Here is a 15,455-nt window from a genome sequence, read left to right on the forward strand (position 1 = left end):
ACCAAGGTGCAGCGTTGTGAGCGTACATTTTCTTTTATTATAGTAAATGTCACCAACAAAACAAGAAAACAAAGAAACGACCGTGAAGCTTAACAGGGCATTAGTGCCACTAACAAAGATAACTACCCACAAATGCGAAAGAAAAAAAGTCTGCCTAAATATGATTCCCAATCAGAGACAACGATAGACAGCTGCCTCTGATTGAGAACCACACCCGGCCAAACACAAAGAAATAGAAAACATAGAAATAAAGAAACTAGAATTCCCACCCTAGTCACACCCTGGCCTAACCAAAATAGAGAATAAAAGCCTCTATGGCCAGGGTGTGACAGTACCCCCCCCCCCCCCCCCCAAAGGTGTGGACTCCGGCCGCAAAACCTGACTCTAAAGGGGAGGGTCCGGGTGGGCTTCCTTTACAGCGGCGGCTCTGGTGCGGGACGTAGACCCCCCTCCATCTCTGGCTCCCCCCACTTTGGTGGCGTCTCTGGTGCGGGGACCCTCGTTGCGGGCCCCGGACTGGGGACCCTTGTTGCGGGTCCCGGACTGGAGACCGACGCTGGAGGCTCCGGACTGGAGGCCGTCGTTGGAGGCTCCGGACTGGGGGCCGTCGCTGGAGACTCCGGACTGAGGACCGTCGTTGGAGGCTCCGGACTGGGGACCGTCGCTGGAGGCGAGGGGTGTATCTTTTCTATAAAAGATTCTAAGAAGTGTTTTGTAAGCACTCTCAGAGAATTCATTTATAGACACTGAATTGATCTGAGAGTCAAAAAGGGCTATGGTGAAGCTCATATATAATTAAAGATGGACTTTATAATATAACTCTGACTTGTGTGTGGTTTGCTCTCTCATCATTGAGTAATACAGGAAATTACCACGACAGGTACAATTCAAGGAACCTCCAAAGAGACTGAAAATGTTCATCTCCACAAATCTTTACAGGAAACCTAGAGATTACTATTCCCATCTACAAAAGACTACTCCTTTTTTCTAAAAGTAAGAAATGCTATTCAAGAATTGACTACATTTTTATTTCCAAAATGCACTCAACAATATACTGGGTTAAAAAATACATGACATAGGGATATTTGATCATTCTCCTGTATCATGCTTAATTACACTGTAACGGGTGTCGTCGTCTGAAGAGGAAGAATCGGACCAAAGCGCAGCGTGGTAAGTGTTCATGACTTTTATTTAAACTGAACACGAGAACAAAATAACAAAACGAAACCGAAACAGTCCTGTCAGGTGCAGAAAACACTAAACAGAAAATAACTACCCACAAAACACAGGTGGGAAAATGCTACTTAAGTATGGTTCCCAATCAGAGACAACGATAGACAGCTGTCCCTGATTGAGAAACATACCCGGCCAAAACAAAGAAATACCAAAACATAGAAAAATGAACATAGAATGCCCACCCAAATCACACCCTGACCAAACCAAAATAGAGACATAAAAAAAGGGCGTGACATACACCAATAGAAAATTCATTTAGTGACAGAATATGGAGAATGAACAGAGCACATCTTCAAGACCTGAAATGTATTAAATACGTAAACAAAAAAATAAAGACCTTTACCATTACAAATGTAGACATATAGGACAGAGAATAGCCGACCACCTAAATAATTTTGGATACTTTTAAGGCGTACGTTAGGGGAATGATAATCTCATACTCGGCAAAAGTTCAATCTGAGTTTGAAATTAAAATGAAAGAAACATTTTAAATAAATGACTATCTTAGAATAATACCATAAAAAATCTTTACAAGGCAAAGAAGAAAATATAATTTCTGAACTTAAGCAGGAGTATGATGTTTTACTTTTGAAGAGAGCCAAAAACTACAGGTTAAACTCAACTGAATCATACTATTTAATGGCAAATAAACCTGGTAAATATTTTGCAGCCCTCACAAAACGAAGGACACAAATGCTTGAATTAGAAACAACAACTCTATTAATAACAATTTAAAAACTTCTATGAAAATCTACATAAATCAGAATTAAATAACAGTTTGACTGATCATACAGCCTTCTTAGACTCAATAACCCTGAACCAACTATCAGCAGACAAAAAAAATCACACAAATTTGAAATCACACAAAAATAAATATGAGACACTGTTGAAGCATTCGCACGGAGAAAAGCACCAGGTATGGACGGCTTTCCCATATCATTTTATTTGAGTCAGTTTTTAATTGAGGGTTACTCAAATGACAACACACGTCACTCAATTCAGTGGTTCTAAGTTCCATGTATCATACAGTTATTTCAGTTATATTAAAACCAGGAAAATCCGGAGAGTCCCCTGCAGATTACAGACGCATAAATGTCATAAATTATGACAATAAAATAATTACAAAACTCAAAAGCAACAGAAAGTCTTGATACATATTAATCAATCAGGGTTGGTTAAAAATAGACATTTACAAACAAATACAAGAACATGTTTCAGTATAATGCAATACACTAAAAAACAAGATATAGATTTATCAATAATGGCTGTTGATGCCGAAAAGGCTTTCAACCGACTTGAATTACCTTTTCTATTCAAAACCAAGTTTACATTTGAAATAATAGATTTTATAAAAATATTATATAAATTTCCTAAAGCTAAACTATACACAAATAATACATTATCTGATTAATTTGCTTTAGAAAGGGGGACAAGACAGGGATGTCCTCTCTCACCCCTCCTGTTTGCAGTGGCAATTGAACTGTTTGCAGAAAGAATTAGACAGGAACCAAACGTAACAGGTATCAGTATTGGTAAACATGAATAAACTAACTTTATTTGCAGACAATCTCCTGATATACCTGACAAATATTGATAACTGAATGGCCCCCTTGTTAAACATATTTTCAGAAGGCTCTAAAATCTCAGCATATAAAATGAAGGTGGAAAAAATGAAATAATGGCAATAGGAACATTTTAATTATAACTAATGATCATGTAAGTGGAGCACAAAAAATATTCAATATTTAGGATGCTTAATAAGTGACAACAAACAAAGATAATTTTATCCCATTACTCAACATGAAAGCAGATCTAATTAAATGGAACAATATTCCCATAAATCTTACAGGTAGAATAAACCTCTTTAGAATGGCATGGCTCCCAAAGTTTCTATATTCTATATTTATTTTTCCTAACTAAGACATTATTTTAAAAGTGTACTTGACATAAGAGACTTTATATGGGCAAATAAACTTCACAGAATAAAAAGCAAAGTTTTACATCTGGGTGGTTTTAACTTTCCAAACCCCCCAAGGCTTTACCTTGCGACATATTGTTAAATGCACTAAAGAGGAACAATGGGTACATATTGAAGATGTCATGCACATCCCCAGAACATTTTCACGTGTCTATTTTCAATCGATAAAGCTAAGAACATGAACAACTTCATAACACTATAACAATATGGAAGAAAATGAAACAGATTCTACTAGAACCAATATCACTCCTCTAAAAACACACACATATGGAACAATCCTTGGATAGCTTTTCAGAATTAACTGATAAATTGGCCCACATGGGGAAAAAAACAAAGGCATAGAAACCGTAGATGACTTGGTAATAGGAAATACATTTCTTTCCATGACAGAATTAAAAAGCCATTTTGGACTGACCAATGTAGACATTCTCAAATACATGCAACTTAATTAAATACAAAGAAAAACCTGTCAAGCTCACTTAGATCTTGCTGTGAAACTCTGTGTGTGTGTCAGTGTACTGTGTTTCTATGTCCTGAATGTAAACACATTTTGCTTTCACAATTTAACATTTGTTAAACAGCACCCCCGGTAGGCTACTGCAACCAGGAAACTCGGAAATGTCCAACTTGCTAACAGACTGGCCCTAGTTATACACGTGCCGTGTACACCAGTAATCGAGTAAAACGTCCAAGTTTCCGAGGTCAGACTATCCTTGAACGCGGCACGAATATAAAACGAAAAACTGTATGTGCGCCTGCTTGGTCCGTGTAAAGTGACGTAAAATCACACGTGCCGTGTACACCAGTAATCGAGTAAAACGTCCAAGTTTCCGAGGTCAGACTATCCTTGAACAATGCATTAATATAAAACGAAAAACTGTATGTGCGCCTGCTTGGTCCGTGTAAAGTGACGTAAAATCAGAGGAAGTGCTTGTTATTTCTTTTTTTTTGGTAGGGAGGGGCTTATTTTAGTTGCCTAAGTAAAGACTTAGTGCTATGTTCAGAACTACTGACGTTATACATGAATTAAAATGTAGCCGTTGTTATACATTTAAAAACGATTAGCAAATTTTATTATATTCAAGAGAACACAGCAAGGGAAGGAACATTAAAGTGGAACAAGTAAGTGATAACGTTAGCCTATCTACGTTTCGGGGGAAATTGGTTGCGTTTACGGTCAGCAATTCTACGTTAAATTATATAATGAATAACATGTTTTAATGAGTAGTTTGTGGTTACCTTTATCACGCGAAAAGCAAGAAGTGAGATTGTTATCCTTTTTTCTCTCGTGAATAAACTTGGCGCCCTCATCTTTGAAGCATCGTAGCATCAGCGCTCCGGCTACCGCTAGGATACATCATGGACTAAAGTTAGCTTCTATACTTAGTTTAACTTTTGCTCCTGACCACTTTTTCTGTCTGCTGGCTAGATATAGTCATATAAGTAACCTCAATATATGACATGGCGTTATTGTCTGAGGTCACTTCATAAAGTTGTGCAAGGTTGTACATGCTGTCTCGCTTGCATGAACCAGGCCTTAATGTATTGTGAAAAGTAGGAAATTACTCATATAGCTTGCAACAAATTGTAACTACATTCTAACAACCCTCACTTTTTGCAACGTGGTAACTAACTCTGTGACAATACTCACTTTGCAACATTGTAACTGATTGGAGTTATTCTTCTCGAAGTTGATGTTCAGGTTATGTTGGAGGACAGACTTCCTTGAATTTACCACTCTTTGGACAGCAATGTGTTACATATTTTGGTTAGTGAAATATGGATTATTAACTGATTAATCAAAAAACAAAAAACATTTGTTATTAATTTTCATTAATGGATCGAGACACCACAAACACTTACACTATTATGCATTTGTACCAAACAACAGAACGAATGGTGATGCATATTTGTAAAATGTTACAGATTTATAAAAGCGCCACCAATAAATACATTGTGGGCCTACGTTGTTGGCATTGCAGCACCAGACTGAATACTGCACGTTACTGCTAAATTGGACAATATGGAATATATGTGGATCTAACACAAAATAATTTTTTCCATCTCTCTGATTTGACCCTTCATCAGCCTCAGGACCAAAACCAGCTGCGAGACAAATACAACCATTGTATAACGGCTCCACTGTTGTTTATATCTCCTCGTTCTAACCAGTAAATCATCCATTAAGACATAAACAAACTGACACATGCAACAATGTCCATGGCCCTGAAGCAAGTCTTCAACAAGGAGAGGACATTCCGGCCGAAGCGTAAGTTTGAGCCCGGGACACAGCGCTTTGAGCTGCACAAGAAGGCCCAGGCGTCTCTGAATGCAGGCCTGGACCTGAAGCAGGCGGTGGCGTTGCCCCATGGAGAGGACCTTAATGACTGGGTGGCTGTTCACGTGGTGGACTTCTTCAACCGCATCAACCTCATCTACGGCACCATCAGCGACTCCTGCACCGACCAGACCTGCCCCATGATGTCCGGAGGGCCCAAGTATGAGTACCGCTGGCAGGACGAGCACAAGTACAAGAAGCCCACAGCTGTGCCAGCCCCAAAATACATGAGCCTGCTGATGGACTGGATCGAGGTACAGATCAACAACGAGCACATCTTCCCCACCAACGTCGGTATGTACGAAGAATGATAACTAGGTAGATGGGATCTGTTATTTGGCTATTCATGATGATGATAAATAGGTCTGAATCATCTTCATGGGCTGAATTCCTTGAGTTCTCTGTCATTATAAAGTGCAACAGCTGTATCAGTTAATCTACTATAATTCAGAAATTCTTGACCTTCCGTTCTTCACGTCCTCCCACCACACATAACTTGGCGTCTGACTATCTGTAGAAACAGCCAAGCAATGACTTTAGAAATGGTCACACAATCTACAGTAGGGTATAAATAGGAATGCATGTGCACATGTCCCCAGGAATGCATTTTTTTTAAATGCTATTAGATTATTGTAAGAGGATAAACTGATAACTTAATCTATTCTTGATGGATGAAGGGAAATATAAATCCCCTGCCCTAGGGGTGGTAATTTCCAAGGCTCACATATCTCAATCAAGTGATACAAGCATGATCCTCCAGTACACAAGAAAATAACATCCCTCACTTGATTTACAAAAACATAGAATATTATTACACTGCTCAAAAAAATAAAGGGAACACTTGAACAACACAATGTAACTCCAAGTCAATCACACTTCTGTGAAATCAAACTGTTCACTTAGGAAGCAACACTGATTGACAATAAATTTCACATGCTGTTGTGCAAATTGAATAGACAAAAGGTGGAAATTATAGGCAATTAGCAAGACACCCCCAAAAAAGGAGTGATTCTGCAGGTGGTGACCACAGACCACTTCTCAGTTCCTATGCTTCCTGGCTGATGTTTTGGTCACTTTTGAATGCTGGCGGTGCTCTCACTCTAGTGGTAGCATGAGACGGAGTCTACAACCCACACAAGTGGCTCAGGTAGTGCAGTTCATCCAGGATGGCACATCAATGCGAGCTGTGGCAAAAAGGTTTGCTGTGTCTGTCAGCGTAGTGTCCAGAGCATGGAGGCGCTACCAGGAGACAGGCCAGTACATCAGGAGACGTGGAGGAGGCCGTAGGAGGGCAACAACCCAGCAGCAGGAGCGCTACCTCCGCCTTTGTGCAAGGAGGTGCACTGCCAGAGCCCTGCAAAATTACCTCCAGCAGGCCACAAATGTGCATGTGTCAGCATATGGTCTCACAAGGGGTCTGAGGATCTCATCTCGGTACCTAATGGCAGTCAGGCTACCTCTGGCGAGCACATGGAGGGCTGTGCGGCCCCACAAAGAAATGCCACCCCACACCATGACTGACCCATCGCCAAACCGGTCATGCTGGAGGATGTTGCAGGCAGCAGAACGTTCTCCACGGCATCTCCAGACTCTGTCACGTCTGTCACGTGCTCATGTGCTCAGTGTGAACCTGCTTTCATCTGTGAAGAGCACAGGGCGCCAGTGGCGAATTTGCCAATCTTGGTGTTCTCTGGCTAATGCCAAACGTCCTGCACGGTGTTGGGCTGTAAGCACAACCCCCACCTGTGGACGTCGGGCCCTCATACCACCCTCATGGAGTCTGTTTCTGACCGTTTGAGCAGACACATGCACATTTGTGGCCTGCTGGAGGTCATTTTGCAGGGCTCTGGCAGTGCACCTCCTTGCACAAAGGCGGAGGTAGCGGTCCTGCTGCTGGGTTGTTGCCCTCCTACGGCCTCCTCCACGTCTCCTGATGTACTGGCCTGTCTCCTGGTAGCGCCTCCATGCTCTGGACACTACGCTGACAGACACAGCAAACCTTTTTGCCACAGCTCGCATTGATGTGCCATCCTGGATGAACTGCACTACCTGAGCCACTTGTGTGGGTTGTAGACTCCGTCTCATGCTACCACTAGAGTGAGAGCACCGCCAGCATTCAAAAGTGACCAAAACATCAGCCAGGAAGCATAGGAACTGAGAAGTGGTCTGTGGTCACCACCTGCAGAATCACTCCTTTTTTGGGGGTGTCTTGCTAATTGTCTATAATTTCCACCTTTTGTCTATTCCATTTGCACAACAGCATGTGAAATTTATTGTCAATCAGTGTTGCTTCCTAAGTGGACAGTTTGATTTCACAGAAGTGTGATTGACTTGGAGTTACATTGTGTTGTTTAAGTGTTCCCTTTATTTTTTTGAGCAGTGTATATTAATTATATTTGCACCCAATGTAATATTTAAAGTTGAGAATTAATCTGACAATTAAACTGAACCAACCACAGAGATGAGGTTGAGAGCATGACCACATTTGTGTTTACTTTACATGTCCCAGGAGGACACGTCTTAATCTTTTTTGCCATCTTATGTTTGGTTTTTGAAGGTACTCCCTTCCCAAAGACCTTCATGCAGGTAGCTAAGAAGATTTTGTCTCGCCTGTTCCGTGTGTTCGTCCACGTCTACATCCATCACTTTGATCGTGTGAACCAGATGGGTGCAGAGGCCCACGTCAACACCTGTTACAAGCACTTCTATTACTTTGTAATGGAGTTTAACCTCACAGACCACAAGGAGCTTGAGCCACTGGTGAGTGAGAAAAAATTATTGAATTGTCTATCTTGTAGGAAGGCGAGCAGAAATTGTAATATTCATATATTTTCTTACATGTTTGTTTTGCAAAGGAAGCTGAAAGGAAGTTATGATGCCTATATTGCCATCTAGAATTGTGATGTTTACAAGCACATTTGTGTACTTTTGCTATCATAATGTTGGCATCACTCCTGCCCCTACAGAAAGAGATGACATCACAGATGTGCCACTAACGGAGCACCATTGACCACTTGACAAATTCCAGCTTGAAGACTAGTTCCATCCATATAGAAGACTGAAACAGGAAACCAAGTCTAAAATAGTCTTTATTTTTATAAACAAGTACAACAATCTTTTTTAACCATGTAGGTTTGTTTAACCAGGAACCTTGTAAGGCATTCTCTTCATTTTAATTTTTTGAAATTGAGCACAGTATTAAGAGATTTTCCTTTTTTTAAATTTGAAGTTGAATCAGTCCTGTAATTTAGTTCTTGTTCTCTTATCTAAAATGAAAATATGTTTGTTTGTACATATCTAAGATTGTAGTATGTGGCCACTGAGACATTTAAATGTACTCAGTGTTCCTGCTCTAAACTGAGTGTCATATGTTTAATTATGAAATGGGTAGTTTTGATCCTGGATGCTGATTAGACGAGCAGCGTTCGAAGCCGTGCAGTATTGTCATACATTGTTATTTTTCCGGAATATACATTCAAACTGGTATATTGTTTGTGTATTACATCTATTCAATGGTGTTGTTTTGTAAAATAACTGAGAACAAGGCCTGTGGAGTGAGGCCAATCAAGGTAGTAAAACAGTCATGCAGGTCTTATGTTAGTCCACAAGGTGGCGAAAGGAGCACACATAAATACGGCTGGTGAAAGGCAGTGTTAAATACCCCATAACTCAAATGAAAAACATATCTGCCTACCTCAGTACCATGCAAATACAGTTTTAAGGACACCTTAGGGAATATAAGGTTACTTTTTAAGTTAAGGTTGTCTGTTGGCGGTGATTGATCTGGACTAGCCCTACGTTTGATTAAAAGCTTCTTTAAATAATATTCCAAACATAGTAGTCCTGAAGTGAACTGAATATGTTTCATCCAGGTGTGCTGATTGTTCACTGATCTCCTTTGTTAGTATTGTCCCAGTTTGAATAAGGAGAAATGAAATGAATGCCATATTGCAGGGTTGCCCAACTGTTGTTGGACCTAAAAGACTTACAAACACCAGCTCCTAGTCATTTTAATTCTGGAAATCTTTTCCAAAGTATTCCCACGCACAGTAAAGAGAGACCGTTGAAGTCAGAATTTACATACACTTAGGTTGGAGTCATTAAAACACGTTTTTCAACCACTTCACACATTTCTTGTTAACTTGCCAAATTTCTAGTTTATCTACTTTGTGCATGACACAAGTCATTTTTCCAACAATTGTTTACAGACAGATTATTTCACTTATAATTGACTATCACAATTCCAGTGGGTCAGAAGTTTACATGCACTAAGTTTGTGCATTTAAACAGCTTGGAAAATTCCAGAAAATTATGTCATGGCTTTAGAAGCTTCTGATAGGCTAATTGACATAATTTGAGTCAATTGGAGGTGTACCTTTGGATGTAAAGGTCTACCTTCAAACTCAGTGCCTCTTTGCTTGACATGGGAAAATCAAAAGCAATCAGCCAAGACCTCCGAAAAAAATTGTAGACCTCCACAAGTTTGGTTCACCCTTGGGAGTAATTTCCAAATGCCTGAAGGTACCACGTTCATCTGTACAAACAATAGTACGCAAGTATAAACACCATGGGACCACGCAGCTGTCATACCGCTCAGGAAGGAGACGCGTTCTGTCTCCTAGAGATGAACGTACTTTGGTGTGAAAAGTGCAAATCAATCCCAGAACAACAGCAAAGGACCTTGTGAAGATGCTGGAGGAAAACAGTACAAAATGATCTTTCTCCACAGTAAAACGAGTCTTATATCGCCATAACCTGAAATGCCGCTCAGCAACCTGAAGTGCCGCTCAGCAAGAAAGAAGACTCTGCTCCAAAACCGCCATAAAAAAGCCAGACTACGGTTTGCAACTGCACATGGAGACAAAGATTATACTTTTTGGAGGAATGTCCTCTGGTCTGATGAAACAAAAATATAACTGTTTGTCCATAATGACCATTATGTTTGGAGAAAAAAGGGAAGCTTGCAAGCCGAAGAACACCATCCCAACCGTGAAGCACGGGTGTGGCAGCATCATGTTGTGGGGGTGCTTTGCTGCACTTCACAAAAGAGATGGCATCATGAGGATGGAAAATGATGTGGATATATTGAAGCAACATCTCAAGATATCAATCAGGGAGTTAAAGCTTGGTTGCAAATGGGTCTTCCGAATGAACAATGACCCCAAGCATACTTCCAAAGTTGTGGCAAAAGGGCTTAAGGACAACAAAGTCAAGTTATTGGCCCTGACCTCAATCCCATAGAAAATTTGTGGGCAGAACTGAAAAAGCGTGTGCAAGCAAGGAGGCCTACAAACCTGACTCACTTACGCCAGCTCTGTCAGGAGGAATGGGCCAAAATTCACCCAACTTATTGTGGGAAGCTTGTGGAAGGCTACCCAAAACGTTTGACCCAAGTTAAACAATTTAAAGGCAACGCTACCAAATACTAATTGAGTGTATGCAAACTTCTGACCCACTGGGAATGTGATGAAAGAAATAAAAGCTGAAATAAATAATTCTCTCTACTATTATTCTGACATTTCACATTCTTAAAATGAAGTGGTGATCCCAACTGACCTAAGGCAGGGAATCTTTACTTGGATTAAATATCTGGAATTGTGAAAAACTGAGTTTAAATGTATTTGGCTAAGGTGTATGTAAACTTCCGACTTCAACTGTACATGTGCAAGATGGCGTCGACAGATAGAGCAGTTCTGCTTCTAGCTCCTATATTTCTTACAAGCATTTCGCTACACCCGCAATAACATCTGCTAAATGTGTATGTGACCAATAAAATATAATTTATGTGATCGTATACAAATGTATGCAAGGTTTAGAATATTATTTTTTTTGTCAAATGGTATATCTGTATGATCTTCTTGGGGTCAAATCGCTGTCTACAAATTATTTCTAATTACGTTCCGGACCTCTGACCATCTGCCAAAAATCGGCTTGCGGCTTAATCTAGTTAATGATCCCTGACATGGGGTGGGCTGACCAATAATATACCCATTCAGTGAACATTTGAGCAATTGTACATTTCCCTGGTGGGAATTTCGTGGAGAGGGTATTGGGTCGGCAAGCTGTATCATGTGTTGTCTCTGGTACCTACAACTTACTATAATAACATTTGATTTAGCTTAAAACGTGTAGTTCTTTTCAATAAGCTGTGCACCCACACCCACGACACATACACACATATACATTAGTGGGCATGTAGACCCCCCCTGAAAAAAACACAAGAGACACACTTACATGTTTGTTTTGGTTTTAATTCCTCCACAGTTATTACTGTAGTTGAGGTCTATATGATGTAAGTACTTACTGCAAGTATGTTGTTTAAATTAATTAGTTATATCGCTATGTTGTGAGCTACTACACATTAAAAACGGTGTCAGTGTACAGACAGCTGGTTGTTAATGTATAGTGAGCGTTCTGATTCATGTCAGTCATACATCACTCAGGTGATTGGGAGTGAATGATTAGCCTGTTACAAGTGCTTAGCAAACTTTTGGAAAAAACTGTTTGATCTAATACAAAGTTATTTTACAGAAAACAAATTAAGAACAGACTTTCAACATGCTTATAGGGAAGGGCACTCAACATGCTCGGCAATGACACAAATGACTAATGACTGATAGAAGATTGTGGGGGCTGTTTTGTTACACTTCAGTGCAGCTGTTGATGTCATTGATCATTACCCATTGCTGAAAAAACATAGGTGTTATGGATTTGCATCCTCTGCCTTATTATGGATTGAGATACCTATCTAATAGATCTCAGAGGGTTTTCATCAATGGAAGCCTCTCATGCAAATTCAGTTGAGTGTGGTGTACTGCAGGGCAGCTGGCTAGGGCCATTTATTGTTTTCTGTTTTTACAGATGACTCATCAGTATACACGTCCGCTGCAACAGTAAAATAAATAATTTAGACACTTAACACAGAGCTCCAGTCAGTTTTAGAATGGGTGACTAGCAATAGGCTGGTGCTAAATATCTACAAAAATGAAAAGCATAATTTTTGGGACAAATCACTCGCTCAACGCTAAACCTCGTTTAGATCTATTATTGAATAATGTGGTTATTGAACAAGTTGAGGAGACTAAACTGCTGGGTGTAACCCTAGATACAGTAGCAAGCTGTCAAGGTCAAAACATTTAGACTCAATGGTTGCTAATATGGGAAGAGTTCTGTTCATAATATGGTGCTGCTCTGCCTTCTGGACATCTCAGTCGACCAGACAGGTCCTATAGGACCTAGTTTTGTTGCACCTGGACTACTGCCCAGCTGTGTGGGCATGTGTGGCAAAGAAGGACATAGGTAAATTTAAGTTGGTCTAGAACAAAGCAGCACGTATCACACTTAAATGTACACAAAGGGAAAGTGTTAGTAACATGCATGTCAGTCTCTCCTGGCTCAAAGTTGAGGAGAGATTGACTGCATCACTATTGGTATTTGTGCGAGGTATTGATGTGTTGAAGGTACCGAACTGTCTGTTCAAGCAGTTGACACACAGTTCGGACACTCATTGGTACAACACAAAACATGCAACCGGAAGGTCTCTTCACAGTGCAGAGGTCCAGAACAGAGGCTGGGAAACGCACAGTATTAAATAGAGCTATGACTACGTGGAACTCTCTGCCACCCCAGGTAACTCAAGCTAGCAATAAAACAAGTTTTAAAAAACGAATAAAAGAACACCTTAGTGCACAAAGGGGACTGTAAAGAGATAGACATTTTATATATATTGTATTGTAATTTGCACTATATTATATATTAGACCTAAATAGTATGTGTATGTAGTGATATGTAGGCTATGTGTAATATTTTGAATGTAAAATACCAAATTAATTTGTATGACTATAGAACACAAAGTGCTATATAAATGCATTCCATTGTTATTGTCATCCTGTAAGCCACACCTCCTGAACTCAGCCAATCTGTGAACAGGCAGAAATATCCCCTCTAAAAGACTACCTACACTAGGATGTTATTGATTTTGAAACTCATTCATGTCCACTGAGGAATGAGGCTGCTACTGTTACCCTGTAGAAACAGTGTCCCTCCTCAGCCCCATGGTTTGTTTTCCAACCTAACTTGGGATTGTGTCATGTAGTCCTGGCACTATTGAGTAGCAGCACAGCCTTTTGCGTAATGTTCGCTGCAGTTTAAGGCCAAAGTTTATGGGGCAAAATAAACTGAGGGCCCAGGGAGAGGAAAGGAGAGAGAAAACACAGTCACACAAGATGTTCCTCCCCTCATAAAGAAGCTGTAAAGGGAATTTCCAGGTGAAACAAAAAGGAGAGCAGTCGTTGGTAAAGTCAAACAAATCAACCTGGTTTAATACAAGTTGCAACAGGGAGACAACCTGCAGCATGGGAGCATAGAAAAATGTCTAACGAGCCATCTCTGAGCAGGCCATTATATCACATACATTCTGTAAACACATAACAAAAGACATAACACAAGGAAGTGAACCACAGTCTCACAGAATACAATAATAGCCCATGTGTCCTCAGAACTGGCACCTTTAGACTGGAGCCAACAGCATCAGCAGATAGAACTGTCCATAACATTCAAGTCTAGTGACCATCAACCTTGCACAAACAGAATCATGTGTATTACAGAAAGAAAAAGTATATTACAATGTGTTAATAATCACTTAACTGAATGTGAACTTCATTCATCTTAAATGTCCCTTTACACAAGCCCTACAAGGAAACTAGCACAAAGCATGCTTCTCATGGCAACTTTACAGTTGATAACAAATAGGTAAACAATAGAAAGAACATGACCTACAAGTATGGGTCATGGCAATAATTCAACATATTTTGCACAACCATTGAATTTGAACATATGAAATATTTTTTGTGTAGTATATGTAATTGATCATTTTTTAGAACTTGCTCAAGCTTGTTTTAAACATTGTGAGACAGCAATCCATTGCACATGACCAAAATAAATGGAATCACTCTTTTACTCATTGTGTCAATGTTGCTTAGGCTTAACTTGCTCTTGAAGCAACAGGGAAGATAACGCATTTTAAAATCCTCAGAGAGAGTTATTTCATTATCACTGCTGTGAGAGAACATTGATTGGCTGTGTATCACCTCAGCAGTTTCTGAAATGTGTCGATGCTAAGTCACGACTCACAAGATAGCATTGTACTTGGGGAGGACAAATATCACATGAATACACATTAGACATGGCAAAATATATAGAATTGCAAGAAAATGTACTTTGAAACTGCTAAACTTTCTCTGCACCTGTGACAAAATTTGTAGAATTGCAGGAAATAAACATGATGGGTGTGAACAGTTTTTGTCATGAACAGTTATTGTGCCCATAGAAATAGACGTGGGATGTTCCCCAATGCTGGAAGGGGGGGGCTTGTGTGAAAATATTTGGGAACCCCTTTTTTAAATAATCCCACTCCTCACCAAAAATGTAAAAACGTTCCTAAACAACACTTGCACTTGACCCCTCCTAGCTCTGACTTTTCTGATAACTACTTTATTGAGGAAATGAGTACTTACTATACCTGTGATGTGTGGTTGTCCCACCTAGCTATTTTAAGAATAATGTACTAACTGTAAATGTTTGCTCTGGATAAGTGTCTGCTAAATTACTAAAACGTAAAAAATGAAAGCAATCCACTCTCGCCCAGTTCCATTTCTGTCCCCTGTCCTTTCTCCTAAAACCAATCACTCAGATTTCTTATAACTAGTAATATCAGATCTGTGAAGGGTGAAGTAGACGAGACGGCGTTAGGAAAGAAGGAAGCTATATGAACTGAATTTGAATCAGACCTGTAAAATACACACGTCACCCCAGCCCATGTGATAAACTGTCTGTTGCTGTGTTTCGGGGGCGAGTTCTCAAATGACTGGATTATTCGAGAAATGGGCGGAGACAATCGTGAGA

The 15,455-nt window shown here is 40.0% G+C and overlaps 1 protein-coding gene across 3 annotated transcripts; it reads left to right on the top strand.

Moving 5' to 3' along the window:
- The first annotated feature begins 4,107 nt into the window (after positions 1-4,107).
- Positions 4,108-9,385, top strand: LOC139578403 (MOB kinase activator 3A-like). Of its 3 annotated transcripts, XM_071405928.1 has the most exons (5): positions 4,108-4,336; positions 4,906-4,982; positions 5,303-5,846; positions 8,110-8,312; positions 8,519-9,385. In XM_071405928.1, exons 3-5 carry the CDS (start codon positions 5,429-5,431, stop codon positions 8,546-8,548), a joined length of 651 nt encoding a protein of 216 aa, XP_071262029.1. In that variant the 5' UTR covers positions 4,108-4,336; positions 4,906-4,982; positions 5,303-5,428; the 3' UTR covers positions 8,549-9,385. The 3 variants fall into 3 exon arrangements, with proteins under 3 accessions (XP_071262029.1, XP_071262028.1, XP_071262031.1); XM_071405927.1 differs by lacking the exon at positions 4,906-4,982 and having other exon boundaries at positions 4,110-4,336; XM_071405930.1 differs by lacking the exon at positions 4,906-4,982 and having other exon boundaries at positions 4,124-4,336; positions 5,387-5,846.
- Positions 9,386-15,455: the final 6,070 nt, after the last annotated feature.

This window comes from Salvelinus alpinus, chromosome 6, assembly GCF_045679555.1.
Source record: "Salvelinus alpinus chromosome 6, SLU_Salpinus.1, whole genome shotgun sequence".
Classification (NCBI taxonomy): Eukaryota; Metazoa; Chordata; class Actinopteri; order Salmoniformes; family Salmonidae; genus Salvelinus; species Salvelinus alpinus.